Raw genomic sequence first — 16,838 nt, 5'->3', positions numbered from 1 at the left:
GGAAATAGAATACAAATAAAATAAACATACACAAACAGTGTATTTGTGTTATAATAATCCTATTACCACACTATTATAAACGCAAATGTTTTTAAGAACATATGGAGTGATGTTTGATGCTCTTTCACGCAAAAGTTACTTAATGAATTTGATTAACATTTTGTTCACGGATAGTTTGTATCTTAAGTCACATGTGCGAAGTCGTGTGACACAGCTCGTATTATGTAATCGAAACAAAATTTAATTAAAAAGGTGAGATTGGCTTTGAAATTACAGTATATTAAGGCATGGCACTTTAGTCTTTAGAAATACTGACGCGTAAGGATTATCATGAGTGTCACAGTGTACCTAATCTAACGCTCTTTTTTTAAAAAACTAAGTCACTTTCTTTCAAACTAAGAATTTAGCTCAAAATACAGAGACAAAACAGTTCAATAGCTGTAAATTGTATTCTACAAAAAAATCGACTTCAACCGTGACAAAATTAGTTATTTTTTTACTTAAAAATTACTATACCGATTTTGATAAAATTTCTATAGGACGAATCTGTAAGTATATTCTTTTAGAGAGATTTTTTTTCCAAATCGGTTTCGATGGCGAAGTTATGAGATAACAAAAATAAAAAAATACCACCGAAATGAGAATCTCTTTCAACCTCTTTTGTAGTTCATTAAAAATAGTATTATGAGAAATTTGGCGTTTTTATAAATAAAAGCGTTTAAATGTCTTTAAGAAAAAATTATCACTTTCCATCATTCACCTTTGTCTCTTATTAACTGACTATTAATTACTCTGTAACCATATTTACAAAACGAGGAAGTACAATGTGTAAATTAAAGCAATGTTAATATTAAATTTGGTAAGTTCTTACTTGTCGATCAAGTTACCTGAACAAGGCCGTATTAAAAGGTCATTTTCTTCTGAGTGACTTTCCCTTTCCGTATCGTTAGCGATACATAAATAAACGATTTTTAAATGATTTAATAATAAAGTTGACAAGAATTTGCTAATGAATATAATGAAACTAATATCGTCACATTCTTAAATAATTAGCAACTAATTAAGTGACTAGTATGTTTAAAAATATAAAAATAAAGTTTTTATATTTTTAATTTTTTTATAAAAAGCATTTTTTTTTTTGTTTATATTATTTCAATTAGACGGTAAAAGTTATAGAAACTATATAAAAACCCAGTATAAACTGACTGATATGTAAATTAAAATAATTATGTATTAATAATATGGGCACGTTGTTGGTAAGTAATAGGTAAGAGTAATATTTTATTGTAATATTTTAATGATTACATACATAAAACATACACGCAAGCATGTTGAATATGTGAAGGTATTTAATAATTTATCTAAAAGATTTAAAAATAAAATACATATGTCGACCATTGTTATCAGTAATAGAGTGTTAAATAATAATAATTTTTTTATTAAAAAAATATGTACTTTAATATAAAAATTAAAATAAAATAAAAATGTATATAATTACCGATAAAGAAAATTCCAGCAAAGAAAATAATTCCAGTTAGAAAATAAATTTATCAAAACAATCCGTTAGAATTTTCACCTCAAAAATTCTCTTATCACAAAACTTGCCACTTAAAATATTAAAAAAAAAATTAATACATAAAAAATTTAAAACTATAATTTCGGCGATGGCTACGGACCCACCGCACCGAGTGTCGGTATAACACTGCCGCGGAATTGTAAAGTAGGCAACCGCTGTCACAATACCTTGTTCGACATTCTGCTATTTTAATAGAAAACTTTCCATGTAAAACATACAAAATGCAACACTTATTAGCTACATCATAAAACACCTTGCTTCCAATTTTAAAAAGCCTGTAATGAAAATTGTATTTTTTTTAAATAGTATCGTCGTTTCATCTTGATAGAACTAAGTATTGGCAATGGTTAACCGACCGGTTATGATTGACCATCCGCAGCGTCCGTTTTTCTAACTTTCTTTGACCCTAATAAAAGCGTAGTTTTACCTGATACATTGTTTCCTTAATAACTTTAATCTAGTATAGTTAATATTGAATACCAATTTTGTAATTTATCTGTGTTGTTCTTACTAATATTATAAATGTGAAAGTGACTTTTTTTTATTACCTCTTGACGTCTCGGCTAGACCAATCATCATAAAATTTTATTTACCTATAGTAGTTGGGATTGAGAAAAATGTAAATGGACTATTTTCTTATACTATTACGAGTGGCAAACAAGCATACGATCCGTCTGATGGTAAACTAATACCGTAGATTACGCTAAAGTGTTGCGCGCGTTGCCGACCATTTATAAACGTTATTATGCCCTTGTTGAAGAACTCTGTGTTGTAATCTCTACAGGAAAACTCGACAGGAGAGTTGTTCCATAACTTGAATAATCGCGGAAGGAAGCTTCTCTGTAACCGCACTGTACGCGACCATTTTGATTCAAGGGTGTAAAGATGAGTTCACTGCCAATACGACGGTAAAATAGCTTTTATTTCAATCAGTCAAACCTCAGTCACGGGGGGGGGGGGGAAGTGATTGTTAGTAATGAAGACTGAGAATCCCATTACTAGCAATATACCCAACCAGGTCGACCTCCTCGCGGTTCCCCCTGGAAACTATCATGGTTAATTCCTGATGAATTCATCATGATGGGCTAACTGGCCTGTTTTCATTCTCATCTATCACCTTTCACTGGTGCTCCGCCAGCGTATCCCGTTAGCACAGGCGGGGTTACCATACCATTTTCACCCATTGAAAAAAATATACTCGTACAGTTATATTTGCCAAAATGTTTACCGAAACCGAAATTCTTTGCACCGAAACTGCTCGAAACCGAAACCCAAAGTTCTAATTACCTTGTTTGTAATATAATGACATAATAAAACATCAACACGTTATGTATTGTTACGTATTGCTTACATAATTCGCGGATTAATACATTACGACTGTTGAATGTACTTGAAACACTATGTATGCCAGTTATTAATACATAATAGAATGAGATAAACCGAACTCGACTTTCAAAATCGATTTTATTGAGTTTTTTTATGCAACTTAGAATGACAAACAAGCTGACAGTATACCTGATGGAAAGTAGTAGTCATTACTTATAGACATAAACAGTACCATGGACATAACAGTGTACTGTTTCGCTTATAATACCCCCCATGCGTTGCCATTCCTGAGCACTCAGGTGTTATTCCTCTGTACCCTGTAAATTCACTGTTATATCCCACCCTTCAAACCGAAACACAGACATCAACGAGTGCAAACACAACTGCTTCACGGTAGAAACACGAATGGGACAGAGGTACCTATGCAAACGACTTTTGTACAAAGTCTCTCTCTGGTAAAATGAGTTCTAAGTTCATCCATTGCAAACAACTGTCCTGTCCTATTTATAATATAAGTTTAAATTTAAATTTATAATAAATAATAATAAGCTCCTAGCTTTTATTTATTTAGAGGAATAACACCTGAGTCCTCAGAAATGGCAACGCATGGGGGGTATCATGGACGAAACAGTATACTCTGTTATGTCCATGGTACTGCTCATGTCTATAGGCGACGGTTACCACTTTCCATCAGGTGGGCCTACAGCTTGTTTGCCATTCTAAGTTGTATAAAAAAAAAAAAATTAATGGGACGATAATGGAATGGTCGTAATAACCTTGTCTGCGCTATTGGTATATACTGGCGGAGTGCCAGAGCAGGTAAGTTGACCCATCGTGACCAATTCAACAATAAGTCAATCACGATGGTTTCCAGGCAAAACCGTGTGGAGCTCGACCTGATAGGGTATATTGCTAGCAATACAGATGATAATCCTGATTACCAACAATCCCTTCTTCACCCGAGCAGGCGGGATTTTTTTTTATACCACTGAGGTGGCAAACAAGCATACGGCCCACCTGATGGTAAGTGATTATACTTCATTATTATCCACCAAGACTTCAATTTCACTTATTATTCTTTACTGGTACTCTGCTAACCTGCCTGTAGGGAGAGAAGGGATTGTGGTGATAGGTGAGAATGAAACCAGGTTTGTTAACTCATTATGATAAATTAAGCAATCATTAATCACGATAGTTTGCAAGGGGAACCGCGTATAGGTCGACTTCACAGGGTATATTGCTATCAAGGGGATTAACGTCCCCATTTCTAACAATTCTTCTCCTCCCGTAAGAATGAAGTCAGGGCGTAAGAGGCGACTAAGAGAGAGCGAGGGATGGGCAGTAGCGTCCCTCTTAAAACATCAGCAAAAGCTAACTGCGGTTGCCAATTCGCCTGCCAAACGTGGCAACTACTGGCAAAACCTCTAATAGGCACTAGGATCCCCATTATTGCCAATTCTCTACCACTGCAACTAATTAATATGTTTGGCTTTGTCAATACTTACATGTCACGTCTCCATTCACGTAACTGTGTGATTTAACAGTTTTCGCAACATTACAAGGTTACATCGTAGTCCAAGCATTGGATGAGTGGTAGTGGAGGTCAGATATGTTGTTGTTGCAATGTATTTTATTTATCGACCACAGAGTAGTTAATTCGACCTTGTACCAGATGTGTAATCTCTCGCGGTTCAAGGCTTATGCATTTGGTTTGCATGCATTTAATTACTCTAATTTGTACATGTAGGTATCTACCTAAACATTTATGCAAAAAGCAAAATTAAAGATATTAATAACTATAGATACGAAGGAGAAGAGATTATTAACAATAGGACTGGTAGTCCACCAGTCCAGTCCCAAACAATATATCCTATCAAGTCGACTTCTGCGCGGTGCCTCCTGAAAACCATCGTGGTTAACTCCTGTTGAATTCATAAAGATGGGCCACCTAGTCTTTTAATTTTCTCCTATCATACCTCCCTGGTGCCACGCTAGCATATACCGTTATCGCAGACGGGATTACCATTCCATTTTCACCCATAAAAAAAACCACGATGATAGTGAAAACTGCGAGGAGGTCGAACTGATAGGGTTTATTGTTAGCAATGAAAAAAACTAAATAAATTAAATTAATCGGTGTTATTAATTTTTATGTAATTTATACAGTTCCGCCACCGGTCTTTGGATTTTAAAAGTGCATACCGCACGTAACGGTTTAGATTGAATTTACTAAGCATATATATAATATATATATATATATATATATATATATATATATATATATATATATATATATATATATATATATATATATATATATATATATATATATATATATATATATATATATATTTATAAGTATGTACGTAATTATGATAACTAAAAAAACCAATACCTATATTTTATATATGATCTCTATATATCTAAGAACTTAAATTGTTACACATATCGCGATTTGAGAGGAATTTCCTCTCGCGTGTACTCAGGCCTAGAAATAAAAAAAACCAAGGTTTGACTACCATATAAGTAATAAGTTTCATGAAGGACGACATTTCATATGTTGCAGAAGTTTATAGATTACGCTAATTATTTATTATTAGATGAGCTGTACAGTTATCTGAATATAATTATATTATGATAATATAGTAACAAACAGAAAAAAATAAATATAATCCGAAGTACAATAGTATATAGGTAGACACTTATTTTAAAATAATATAGTCATTTGTGCCTTCAGCTACTTTGACTGAAACTCAACCAATCGTCATGAAATTTTTATTTTTTATTTCAATTTCATACCAATTACACATGGAGATGACTACAATGTATTTCGGTCAATTAATTAACCGATCAACTAGACGTAATTAATGGATGGAATAAGAAACTGTTTCAACAATTCAACAATTTGCTGATGCTATCCATTGATATAAAGATTAAGAACTTAAAGATTGCAGGTAGATAATAAAATAAATTGTTAAATTCTAGTAGTCATAATAGTTGGTTTATAATTTGTGAGACAGAAACAAAGAAAAACTACATTTCAGATTTACTTGTACGACAAAACCGAAGCTAAAATTAGATCATATCGTTACTTAGACATGACGTCTTTGTCTAACACACCACAAACATAATACACAAAATACAGCCACAAACGTAAGATCAATATGAAATCAAAATCATTAGTGATACGTAAAACAGACAATCTACGTATACTACAGAACATTAGTACATAAAAAATACGTGAACTAAAAATTCAAAAAAAGAAGAATAGGTAATTTTGAGTTTTTCCTACTAACTTGTACCTGGAAATGTCGTAGAAACAAAATAGACCCTTAATCCATGGGCGACATTGTTAGGAATTTGTGCCAATTTCATACCATACGTTTTATGTACTGATAGAAATATGAGCCATTAATAACCAAAAACAAAATTCTTTGAGTATTAATAAACGACTAATCATAGTATTAAAAATGCTAGTCACATAATTCACAGAAATTTAATTACAGTTCTATTTAAATACTATCCTTAATCTATGGTCTCATATACACTTCAATGTTTGTTGTTGTCTGTGGTTCATACGCATCTTTGGAACCATATTTTTTTTTTTCATTTATTGTGACTTTGGCGAAAGCCATCAGAACCATAAATTAAGGAACTTATGGAAGTTGTCACATCTGTCACAATTGAACATCAAAATATAAAAGAATAACAAAAATGGCGAATGTTCCTTTTCTGGGAATAAAAACCCATTCACAAAAAGTTTGTAGCCTTTACAAGAGGGCTTTGCGCAATTTAGAAGCGTTTTATGATAGACGGTATGGTGTACAATTTATTCTTATTACTTATTTGCATTTTTTTTGTTTTCTGGGTTACGTAATTTTGCTTACGAAAAACATAACCAATTTTTTATATAAACTTACGGATAATGACAACATTATTTGTATTTTTGGAAAATACATATAATAAAATCATTAAAGTCTTCGAATGTAACATTCAGGTTATTTATTTTTATTGTTTTATATTCATTTCCAGTGTTTTTATATACTTAGGTACTTTTGCATTAGTTTTATTAATGTACTGTTATTTTAAAATTAAACAATCCAAATTATAGTGCATATAATTAATTAAATGCATTTATAATATTAATTCTTTTTATTATTTGATAACATGGATGTTATAGATTACTTATTAACATTGTATGATAACAACAAATTTTCTACAAGTAATTTGTATTGAATTACAGTACTAGTAGTAAAACATGTTCCATATATTTATTTCAGTATTAGACAGATAATATTACACAATATCTTTATTTATTTAGAATCTTCTGGTAGGCACATCAGTGTCATCTTTATAATGATTTTAGACTACTAATTATATCTGTACATTTCAAACAGGGTTTTATTAGTAATATAGTAAATTATAAATCTGTTTTACTAATATAGTAAATGCTAAAATGTAAATATTTATTATTTAATAATATTTAAATAATTGATCAGATTTGAATTAAATTTAGTACACAGACCATAAAATTAAAAATTAACAGCCAGTATTTCTTTACTAACCAGACAAAATTTTGCAAGAAACCGAAAACATTCTAATTTTGAACTTATTCCAAATGTAATGAGATTAAATAATACTTCAGTTTAAGATAAATTCTCAATATATTGAAGTAAAATTGTTTTTCTATGTAACATAGAAAAGGAGGTAATGAGTATAAACTGAAAGAAAATTCTATACAGCTAGAGATATACCTAATATTAATCTATATAACAAATTTGTCTATTATTTGATATTTGTTAAATTCTTCAAATTGTAGCCATGTATACCGTTACCATGCTGTGCTTTTGCGAGCACGGTTTGACCAGAATGCCAAGGTGACAGACACACGTAAAGCTATAGAACTACTGAAGGAGGGAGAAGAGGAACTTTTCTTGCAGCAGCATCCTATCCCTAAGAAATGTAAGCTTACTTACAACATGTTCTTAACACTAACCCATTTCAGTACTTGTTTTGAAAGCCATAATTATACAAGATATACAATAATGACCATTATCATATGAATTACATTGACTCGTGAGGCTAGTTCATGTGTACTTCCAAAACAGTAACAACATGAATCATCAAATTTTCATCTAATCTATTGGGAATGAAAAATTGCCATTCATGAAGACTAATATATTTTTATTTTAGTTTTAGTTTATAAAAAAAAATTAGTCCACAAAAAAAAAGAAATAATTATCCTAATAAATCTTTATGGGTAAATGATCAAACTGGGCATTTGGTAGAAAGTAGTACATAATTGTCACTTGATATAAACAGAATTATTATCATCATTTCAGCCATTATTCATCCACTGCTAGACATAAGCCTCTCCCATAGACTGCCATAAAGAATTATGGACATCATTTATTGTTATTCCTGAAATTTGTTGGTTTTTTATGCCTCCATAACACTGAGTAATATAGTGATATACTACTATATAATATGGATATATTACATAATATGACTGATCATATTGTTTTCCCGCTGCCTTAACCTTTTATACAGAAACTGCAATATTTAATCATATTTTTCATACTTATCTCTCACATACCACCAATATCTACTTAATTGCGATTTTCCCTTTCCAGTCGCCACTAGCGTCGGTGGTGTAGCTCATGAGCGTGTGGTCACACCTCCCGATTGGGTTCTCGATTACTGGCATCCATTAGAAAAGGCACAATACCCTGAATATTTCAAGAAACGTGAGCAAAGAAAGAAGGAATTTCTGGCTTTGTGGGAGAAGGAATATGGCAAGCCCGACCCGAAGGACCATCACCATTGAATGTATAATAAATAGCAGTGTATAATATTAGTAAATTTATGTTACTTTATTTAGTGTTTTATTTAAAGCTAAATGGAAAAATATAAGGTAGATAGAGATCATAGATCCCTGCCTGCTTTTGTTCTAACATAGTTCCCTGTAGTGGTGGATTTACTAGCAGGCAAAAAATATACTCTGGAAGCCTAGAGCGGCAGTTTTGAGACATGTTTTCTATAATCATGAAGTTACAATTTCATTATGAAAAAATTGTAATTAATATGATTGTGACCTAGGGCATTGAATTATAGAGGTCAGTAGTAGCGGCAAAAATTAGATAGCTTACTGGCGGCAAATGTGTACATCCGCCGCTGCTTCCTCAACATTTATACTTTTTATGCATTCTCTTTGAAGTCTTCAATAAGCTCACTGATTAATACTTGAATCACCCACTGTTTTTATTTTGAGTAATTATTATATTTTTATAAAGCACGCACGCACACACACGTACTCACCTTTTTACATAGTTTTCCTTATTTATTTATTTATTTTTTTGTAAATAAAGTGTACTAATAAATAAGTAATCGCACTCATAGTCCCCAAGATACAGGTCTGGCCTAGTTTGGGGACTGATGGTAATGCAGATATTTCCTCGTTGAATATAAATTGTAAAAATTGTAAATTGTACCTTATGCAACTGTATCTTTCTTAAATAAATAAATATTTTTATTAACAAGGTTTATATCCATGTTTGGATGCTCTTATCTCTCTTCACTATATCCCCAATTTGGTCGTATATATTTTATCGTACTGTACTGGGTGTTATTTTGCGGAAGTCCATATCACTGGTTAGTTGTTTAGTATTGTTTGATTTTGCTATTATTAATATGCGTGTGACTACTAACATTTGATAATTGGTTTATTTTCTTCGACGAAAACGCTCTCTGACTATAAAGCACCCTAGACAAGTAACTAACGAATCTATAAATTAATATGTTACCGCTGTCGCGTGCTTGAGAGAATAAGACAAAAAGTTTCGACATCCTATTCTTTCATTCGTATGTTGACGAAAATCTATTAATCAATAAATTAATTTCCTGCTTGTCTAGGAGAGCAAGGTCAGAAGTGGTCAGTAGACAGGGTTGATGTAATGGTATATAACAATTACATGGTGCAAAGTCATAATAACTTAGTTTTCGGAAGTTCTTTTTTTAACGGATAATGAAATACGAGTAGTAACCACGTCTGAGCTATATGTACACTCTCGCAAAGTATCAGCAAGTAAAAACTGATAGGTGAAAATGAAGTCAGTACAGTTGAATCGTAGCGAATTCACTAGAACTTACTAGAGGTTTTTACCAGAAAGGGGCCGCAAGGAGGTCGACCTGCACCATTACTAACAATCATCTCCGCCTTTCTCTAGTTCAGGAAATGGTAAAGTAACTCATAAGGGCGTGGTTATGAGTGCATTCCATTATACCCATGGCGCTGTTTATATTAAGGTGATGGTTTCATAAGTTGGACTTTCCCATCTACACCTGATCCCATAGGGGTCTCCAAAAAATCTAATAGAAAATCTAAGTAGGTATTCAAAAACAAAAAAGATTTATTTATATTGTTAAAACATTTTTATATAAATATACCATAGATTTCTAGGTATAAATAACTATGTACATTTGATATCTAAGAATAGATAAAATAAGATTTTAGATAGCATATACCTGAAATACCAAGTTTAGCTACACTTTGAAAAGGTAATGATTTAGAAAGACATTTTTACTAATGAAAGTTTCCTTTTATATTTACATATGTATATTTCATTATAATCTGTTGATTAAACAAAAATGTTTTTACATTTTTTTGTTTCATCAGCACAATTAAATTTTAACTGCTAAATCCTGGACTTAAATTTTTTTAGCAATTGAACCTTTTTTTGGAAATTATTAGTTTTAAACTTAATAAATTGGATGAAGTTTGTTCCGAAGCCTTGCCATATCGGTAAATAAAAAAAAAAAAACTTACATTGCAGTTATCCTAATAGGAAAAGCAAATTTTAAATACATTACTTCTAGTGGAGTTAAATACACAAAAGTAACAAGCCACTTAAATATAGTCTATTGCAAGAAACAACCCAAATGTAATAATCATTCAATTCAAGCGAACGTTCGTGTCGTACTTATTTACAGAAGATAGTAGAATATATTTTATTATGATGAAGTATTACTTCTACTTTTTTGTAAATAATCCAGCCGCACGCAAAAAAATAACAATATGCAGTCTCGTTTCCTGTTTGCTAATGACATAATGAGCAAAACTAGCCTTTTACCAAAATAAAAAAAAAATGAAGGAAAGAAAGTGCATCATTACTGCAGTGTCGCAAAAAAAGAACAAGACAGAAAAAAGACGCCTAAAGCGGCCGTCTCGTTCTAACACACGCATACGGCAGCGAGTTTCTATTGATAGGTTCATACATTGTCTAAGTAGTATTTCTTGCGACAGATTTTAAAAATTATTCAGAGCGCGAGCGAGCGACGATATTCGTTGATTTAAATATAATTATATAATAAGAAAAAAAAAACTTAATATCTAACACAGTTTAAAAAATAAAACTTTGGAAAGTTAAACATGTCTCTGGTCTGAATAAACTATGTTTATGTTTATGAAGGCATCATAAAAAAATATTAATTATAATCATCTTGATATTTATAAAAAACGATAGTATAATGACATTAAAAAAAAAAAAGAATGCAAAATTTAATTTACAGAAGTCAGAAATAAACATTTAGAAATATTTCTATAGCCATACAATATTATGCAACACCTATCCACACACATACTGAGCGGTTGTTATTCTGTTGTTCTAGTATTTAGTACTTTAAAATTATTAGTTTATTATATTATTACTATATATAAGAATGTAATCTTTGTTATTTTTATTACTATTATAATTATTTAAAACAGAACAACAGAAACCACACCACTCTTGCCGTATCAACAAAAATCCAATACTCATTTAATACATTAATATAATGTACATTGTAACACGTTTAGTTTCCTCCGAGCGTTTGTCCACGACCCCAGTTGTGTCCCCCGAAGACGTTGCCGCCCGGTCGAGTCGGCACCCTCGCTTGGGGCGCTGTGCCGAACCCTCCCATGTACCTCGTGTCAGGGAATATTTGTTTCCTAAATAGAAAATGAAACTAAACTTAAAATTTTCTCGCCTATATACTTAAGGGTATTCTAAGACGTTTAGTAATCTAAGAAAATAGATACCTTGAATTTTATTGTGAATGAAACTAAAACGAAGGTAATACACAGACTAGCAACCAGCCTGGCTTCGAATAGTTTTTGAAAAATAAATTACAGCCCATTACTACTCTCTGATAGTGTAGCTTTCTATAATTGGACCTTTTTTTTAAATAAGTCTTGCATTTTGTGTTTGTCCAATACAAGCAAAAAATGAAATCTGTCTATTTTATAAAATTAAGTTATATTTTATATTATTAAGTTTTATAAAATTAAGTGTGATGTTCCCACAAAACACTACATATTGTTACACTATTTATGCTACTTGAAATGGAAAGGAATAAATCAAATATTTCCAACTATAGTTGTTATGGTAAACCATTTGGTAAACATTAATTTGTTGATATTTTGTGAGCACATTTAAATGGAATGTGGCAGAAAATAAGTGTCCCACAGATTAAATAAGAAAAAACTCTGGATATGTAATGTATGTTACATTAAGGCCGATTCTGAGGAGCCATTCTCTAAACTTTAACATTATGTTCATATTTTATAGTTTCGGAAAATTACTATTTTATAGATCATGAATCACAAACTAAATTTATATCAATTTCGACCTAAATCTTTTATAAATGTAGTGATATCAAATTGAAATTTTAATTTTAGAGTAACCTATTCTATAGTGTCTTACTGTTTAGTGTCGCCTCATAATTAGGCAGTGCCATCTATATGTACATATGTATTATAAGTATAAATCAACATACTTAATAGATTGTTTTCAAAAGATGCGCAACACAATACTCATGTACCGAATTTTTTATTGTGTAGGATTTTTTTATTTATTCAAACACTGTAACCATAGGAGGCAAATTAATTTGGATAAATTTAAAGGTCATTGAATAACTTTTTTAACCGTGTTTATGATCCCTGGTAAGTAAATTATCTATGCTTGCCTATCATTGTATTCTAGAAGCAAAATAGCCATCAGAGACTATAGGAAAAATAATTATATTTACAAAATATTTTTATGGAAGAACTTACAGGAATATAGGTGGTGTTAAAAGAGCTGGACCTCCGAACTCCTGTGGGTATTTAAACAGCAAGAAGAATGCTAGATGCCCGATTAGAATACCAAGCAGCTCCATCACACCACTGTGAAAACAAAAATCCTTGGCTAAGTATACATAATTTTAAATTAGTAGGTATACATAAATATATCTATCTTTACATCAAGTCCCTTGTGGGGTAGACACAGAGAACCAAGTGTCAAAAGCCTTAGGCAGGTTATTTTATGTACTAATAGGGTTTTTCTATAGGGTTGACTACACACAGCAAGCATACAGCGCTCTGCGTGTTCAATACAATAATGTTTTCAGGGTGTTGTTGCGACTGCCACGTTTTTGTAGTGCATCCACAATGTTTGCAGCGGCATGGGCAGATGATTTCTATGCCATCAGGCGCAAATGGATCACATCTCTTTTATACCGATTGCGTGGCAGCAGTAACAGCATTCTGAGGGCATTATGTAATAAATACGATAGCCCGATCCTCTCATTGTGGGTCAAAATTATTATAGGGGCCATAAAATGAATTTTGTATTTTTTTTTCTACTAACATAGTTTAAGTCAATTGTTACTAACAAGAATGGATCTTTGTAATCTATAAATAAAGAAATATTATTATTATTATTTTCTCAATGAAGAAGCAATGGTGCACTGACTTCTGATAATGTTATGTCATGATATGACACTAGTGTAGGATGGAACAATGAGGATGAAGTCAAGTCAGTTAACCCACTGCAACAAATTTCACTAGAGCATGAATCATGGTGGTTTCCATAGGATACCACGTGATGCAAGACTTGAGCTTCAAGAGTAATACTATTGGTTTTAAATATATAATAATAAATAAATACAATCAACTTTATACTCACCCTCCACTTATAACAAGGTTGAAGGCTAACAGTACCCAAGGCAGGTACATGGCTTTGAAGCGAGTGCCGAACCAGAAGGAAACAATGACATCCTTGTTCAGTTGGCACCACACATACAGCACTGAGAGTACCATAGGATCCATGAGTATCTGCAAATCACATTTTTATCTATAAATGTATGAGTATTACATTAATATTGATTTAAACCTATCAGCATCATCTGTATCCTTAGTTGAAAAAAAAATTAAATGATAGGCAGGCCAGTGTTATTAGTTTGTTTTTTTTTTAATGGATGATAATGGAATAGTAATTCCGCGTGTGCTACCGATATACTTTCTTCCACGCACAACCATTCTTTGGAATCAACTTCCAGCAGCAGTATTTCCGAACCGATACGACAACATAACCTTCAAGAAAAGAGTATATTCCTTTTTAAAAGGCCGGCAGCACACCTGCAATGCCGCTGGTGTTGTGGGTGATCATGGGCGGCGGTAGTCACTTACCATCAGGTGAGCCGCATGCTCGTTTGCCCCCTGTGTTGTAAAAAAAAAAAAAAAAAAAAAATATACACTGGCAGAGTACCAGTGAAAGATGATAAGTAAGAATGAAAAAGAAGGTCAGTTAGCCGAAATTAATTCCAGATGAATTCATCACAATGGCCAGGGGGGACCACAAGGAGGTGGACCTGGTTGGGCATATTGCTAACAATGGGACTGGTAATCTGCATTACTAACAATCTCCCTTTTCCCCAGTGATATTAGTTTAACTAAAAAAAGGTATCAGTGAGTGATAATAGATGAGGATGAAGTCAGATCAATTTGTAGCTCATTGTGATAAAACCATGGTTTCAGAGAAGATTTCAGTCTTAAGGTCAACATGATGGGGTATATTGAGGACTTAGCAATGAGGCTGTTAATCTCCATTACAAATAATCCTATTCTTCCAACAAATCCTCATTTGAAACTGAATGAACTGAAAGTTTTGCACTTATAAATGTACCATTTGATGGTTTAAGTTACAAACTGAATTATATAGATAAGCCAAGCTAATCCAGTTGTAGATTGAATGCAATAGAAGATTAAATAATTTTTATTCTAGTATACTTTATAATAATATTTCATAACAAGTTCTATGGTGCCATTATTCTAAACACCACTTTATTTTAAAAATTTCATTAAATCCCTGTTTTATAGGTCATTATAAACTTTAAACTGAACTTTAGAATAAAGTTTTTGCTGCAATACCAAATTAATATTTTAATTTTAGAGATAGGTTTAGAGAAATAGCACCTCAAAATTTACTTCATCTTCTGTTTAAACATTCAGTTAAGAAAACAAAATGTATGAGCATACATTTAATACATATTTCCAAAGATACCTTAAACATAACACTCAAAATAGCAATAATATATGTTTTAAATTACTTTTATTGAGATCTAGTTTTCTTGAGTTTGGTATTTGAATAAATTAATGATACATAACTGTAGCATCATGGTAATGAATTGAATTTAGCATTTAATATAGTAGTTAAATAAATAACTAAATAAATTATATTACCGGCAAGCCAACAACTAGTCCAATGAGAACACAACAAGCCCAATTGAACAGTAACATGTAGAAGTAGTCTGCAGGCTTTCCTGCAAACATGCCTGTCTCCAGTCTTTGTGAGTAGTTATAAAGGAAGTAACAATTTATCAGGAAGTGGAATCCTGTAGATGGGCCAATGGGATAGAAGAACAGTGCTGTTATGGGTCTCCATATCTGTACACAAAATACATATTTTTTATTATTAAAAACAAAATATGCTCACTACTTTAATCCCTGATAGAACATAATAGTTGATGTGTTCATATTTGAGTGAATATAATGATAATTGAAATATTTGTTCATACATATTTACATGACTTTGTGATATGCATAATTAATGTCCAAACCATTAAATATACAATCTGATAATTTTATTTGATAATTTTATAAATAAATAATAAACTTTGAAGTTTTAAAAATAAAAGTCAGTCTATAAGACGTATCTAAATAATGCTTTGCAAGATAAAAATTAACATACTAAATATAATTAATAGATCAAATTGATTTTTAATAATTAAACAATAAAGGATTATAAAATTGTATACAATGATTTTATTACTAACCTGAAATTGATGAATGAATGGGTAATAATCCAGTACAAAATAATAATAACTAATGATACCAAATCTTCCAATTATACTCAGTATTATTGTAAATGTTAACCAATACCGGGTAAAGAATGGTACACTGTTGTACCAGTCCCTGAATTCAGACATTTTTTAGAAAACAATTAAAAACAATTCGACAATATGAGATTATGAGATTCACATCACATTAATCATATACACTTCGTTCTAGAAATTATATTTGGATACGTTAATAGGACAATGACGACGATGAAATTGTTTTATAGAAGTAAATATTGGTAGGTACACGTGTACCAAGAGAATTTGTCCACAGAACACAATAGATATTTTTAAGTCTAGAATTTAGATTTTACAAGAAAAAAAAAGAAAACATTCATAAACTACTTTAATTTTTTTCAATTTAATATTTCCATTGACGCTAAGGTATGCATGTATACAGACTTCAAGTGAATCGTCTATGGTTGCATCGAGCCAAGTATACAAAAAAAAATACAAAACAGTCTGTCTATAAAGAGTAGAAATTAATGATTACGGAACAAATTTTTTTGCGCCTGACAACACTAAAAGAAATGTTAAAGCTGTTATAGTAATTGTAAACATTTGTTGCAAGTGAAGAATTATAAAAACTCTTCTATGATAAGTAGACGAGGATAAAAGCAGGTTACTTGGTTTGTTATTACAATTTCAATAAGATGAAGAACAAATAACTATGATGGTTTTCAAGTTAAAACACGTCAAAATTAATTTGAGTTTGATACTGACAATAAGGTCCTTAGTTAGT

The 16,838-nt window shown here is 31.4% G+C and overlaps 3 protein-coding genes across 3 annotated transcripts in view; 1 reads left to right on the top strand and 2 right to left on the bottom strand.

The window, feature by feature from the left end:
- The window catches only part of LOC113511080 (retinaldehyde-binding protein 1-like), a 28,947-nt gene extending 27,221 nt beyond the window's left edge, over positions 1-1,726 (bottom strand). The window contains exon 1 of the mRNA XM_031912145.2: positions 1,499-1,726. The gene's annotated coding sequence lies outside the window, so the exon portion shown is untranslated. The remainder of the gene's footprint in view (positions 1-1,498) is intronic.
- A 4,828-nt stretch (positions 1,727-6,554) lies between these two features.
- LOC113511118 (NADH dehydrogenase [ubiquinone] 1 beta subcomplex subunit 9) lies at positions 6,555-8,778 on the top strand. Its single transcript, XM_026894714.3, has 3 exons — positions 6,555-6,717; positions 7,722-7,864; positions 8,536-8,778. The coding sequence occupies exons 1-3, from the start codon at positions 6,617-6,619 to the stop codon at positions 8,727-8,729; spliced, it is 438 nt and encodes a 145-aa protein (XP_026750515.1). The 5' UTR covers positions 6,555-6,616; the 3' UTR covers positions 8,730-8,778.
- Positions 8,779-11,311: 2,533 nt separating this feature from the next.
- On the bottom strand, positions 11,312-16,423 carry LOC113511052 (derlin-1). The gene is made up of 5 exons (XM_026894627.3): positions 16,034-16,423; positions 15,441-15,644; positions 13,885-14,033; positions 12,993-13,103; positions 11,312-11,888 (listed from the first exon to the last, which is right to left on the bottom strand). The coding sequence occupies exons 1-5, from the start codon at positions 16,184-16,186 to the stop codon at positions 11,753-11,755; spliced, it is 753 nt and encodes a 250-aa protein (XP_026750428.2). The 5' UTR covers positions 16,187-16,423; the 3' UTR covers positions 11,312-11,752.
- Between the last annotated feature and the right edge of the window lie 415 nt (positions 16,424-16,838).

This window comes from Galleria mellonella, unplaced genomic scaffold (assembly GCF_026898425.1).
Source record: "Galleria mellonella isolate WM207_F2 unplaced genomic scaffold, CSIRO_AGI_GalMel_v1 utg133, whole genome shotgun sequence".
Lineage (NCBI taxonomy): Eukaryota > Metazoa > Arthropoda > Insecta > Lepidoptera > Pyralidae > Galleria > Galleria mellonella.
The sequence above is the reverse complement of the archived record's forward strand: the minus strand, read 5'-3'. Positions and strand labels throughout refer to the sequence as shown.

Excerpts from the sequence above, each read along its gene's own strand:
- LOC113511118 (XM_026894714.3), top strand. The coding sequence starts at position 6,617 with ATGGCGAATGTTCCTTTTCTGGGAATAAAAACCCATTCACAAAAAGTT. Across the intron at positions 6,718-7,721 it reads GAAGCGTTTTATGATAGACG|CCATGTATACCGTTACCATG; the intron begins GTATGGTGTACA and ends TTCAAATTGTAG. Across the intron at positions 7,865-8,535 it reads GCATCCTATCCCTAAGAAAT|TCGCCACTAGCGTCGGTGGT; the intron begins GTAAGCTTACTT and ends TTCCCTTTCCAG.
- LOC113511052 (XM_026894627.3), bottom strand. The coding sequence starts at position 16,186 with ATGTCTGAATTCAGGGACTGGTACAACAGTGTACCATTCTTTACCCGG. Across the intron at positions 13,104-13,884 it reads AACCTTGTTATAAGTGGAGG|TGGTGTGATGGAGCTGCTTG; the intron begins GTGAGTATAAAG and ends TTGTTTTCACAG. Across the intron at positions 11,889-12,992 it reads TTAACACCACCTATATTCCT|GAAACAAATATTCCCTGACA; the intron begins GTAAGTTCTTCC and ends TTTTCTATTTAG.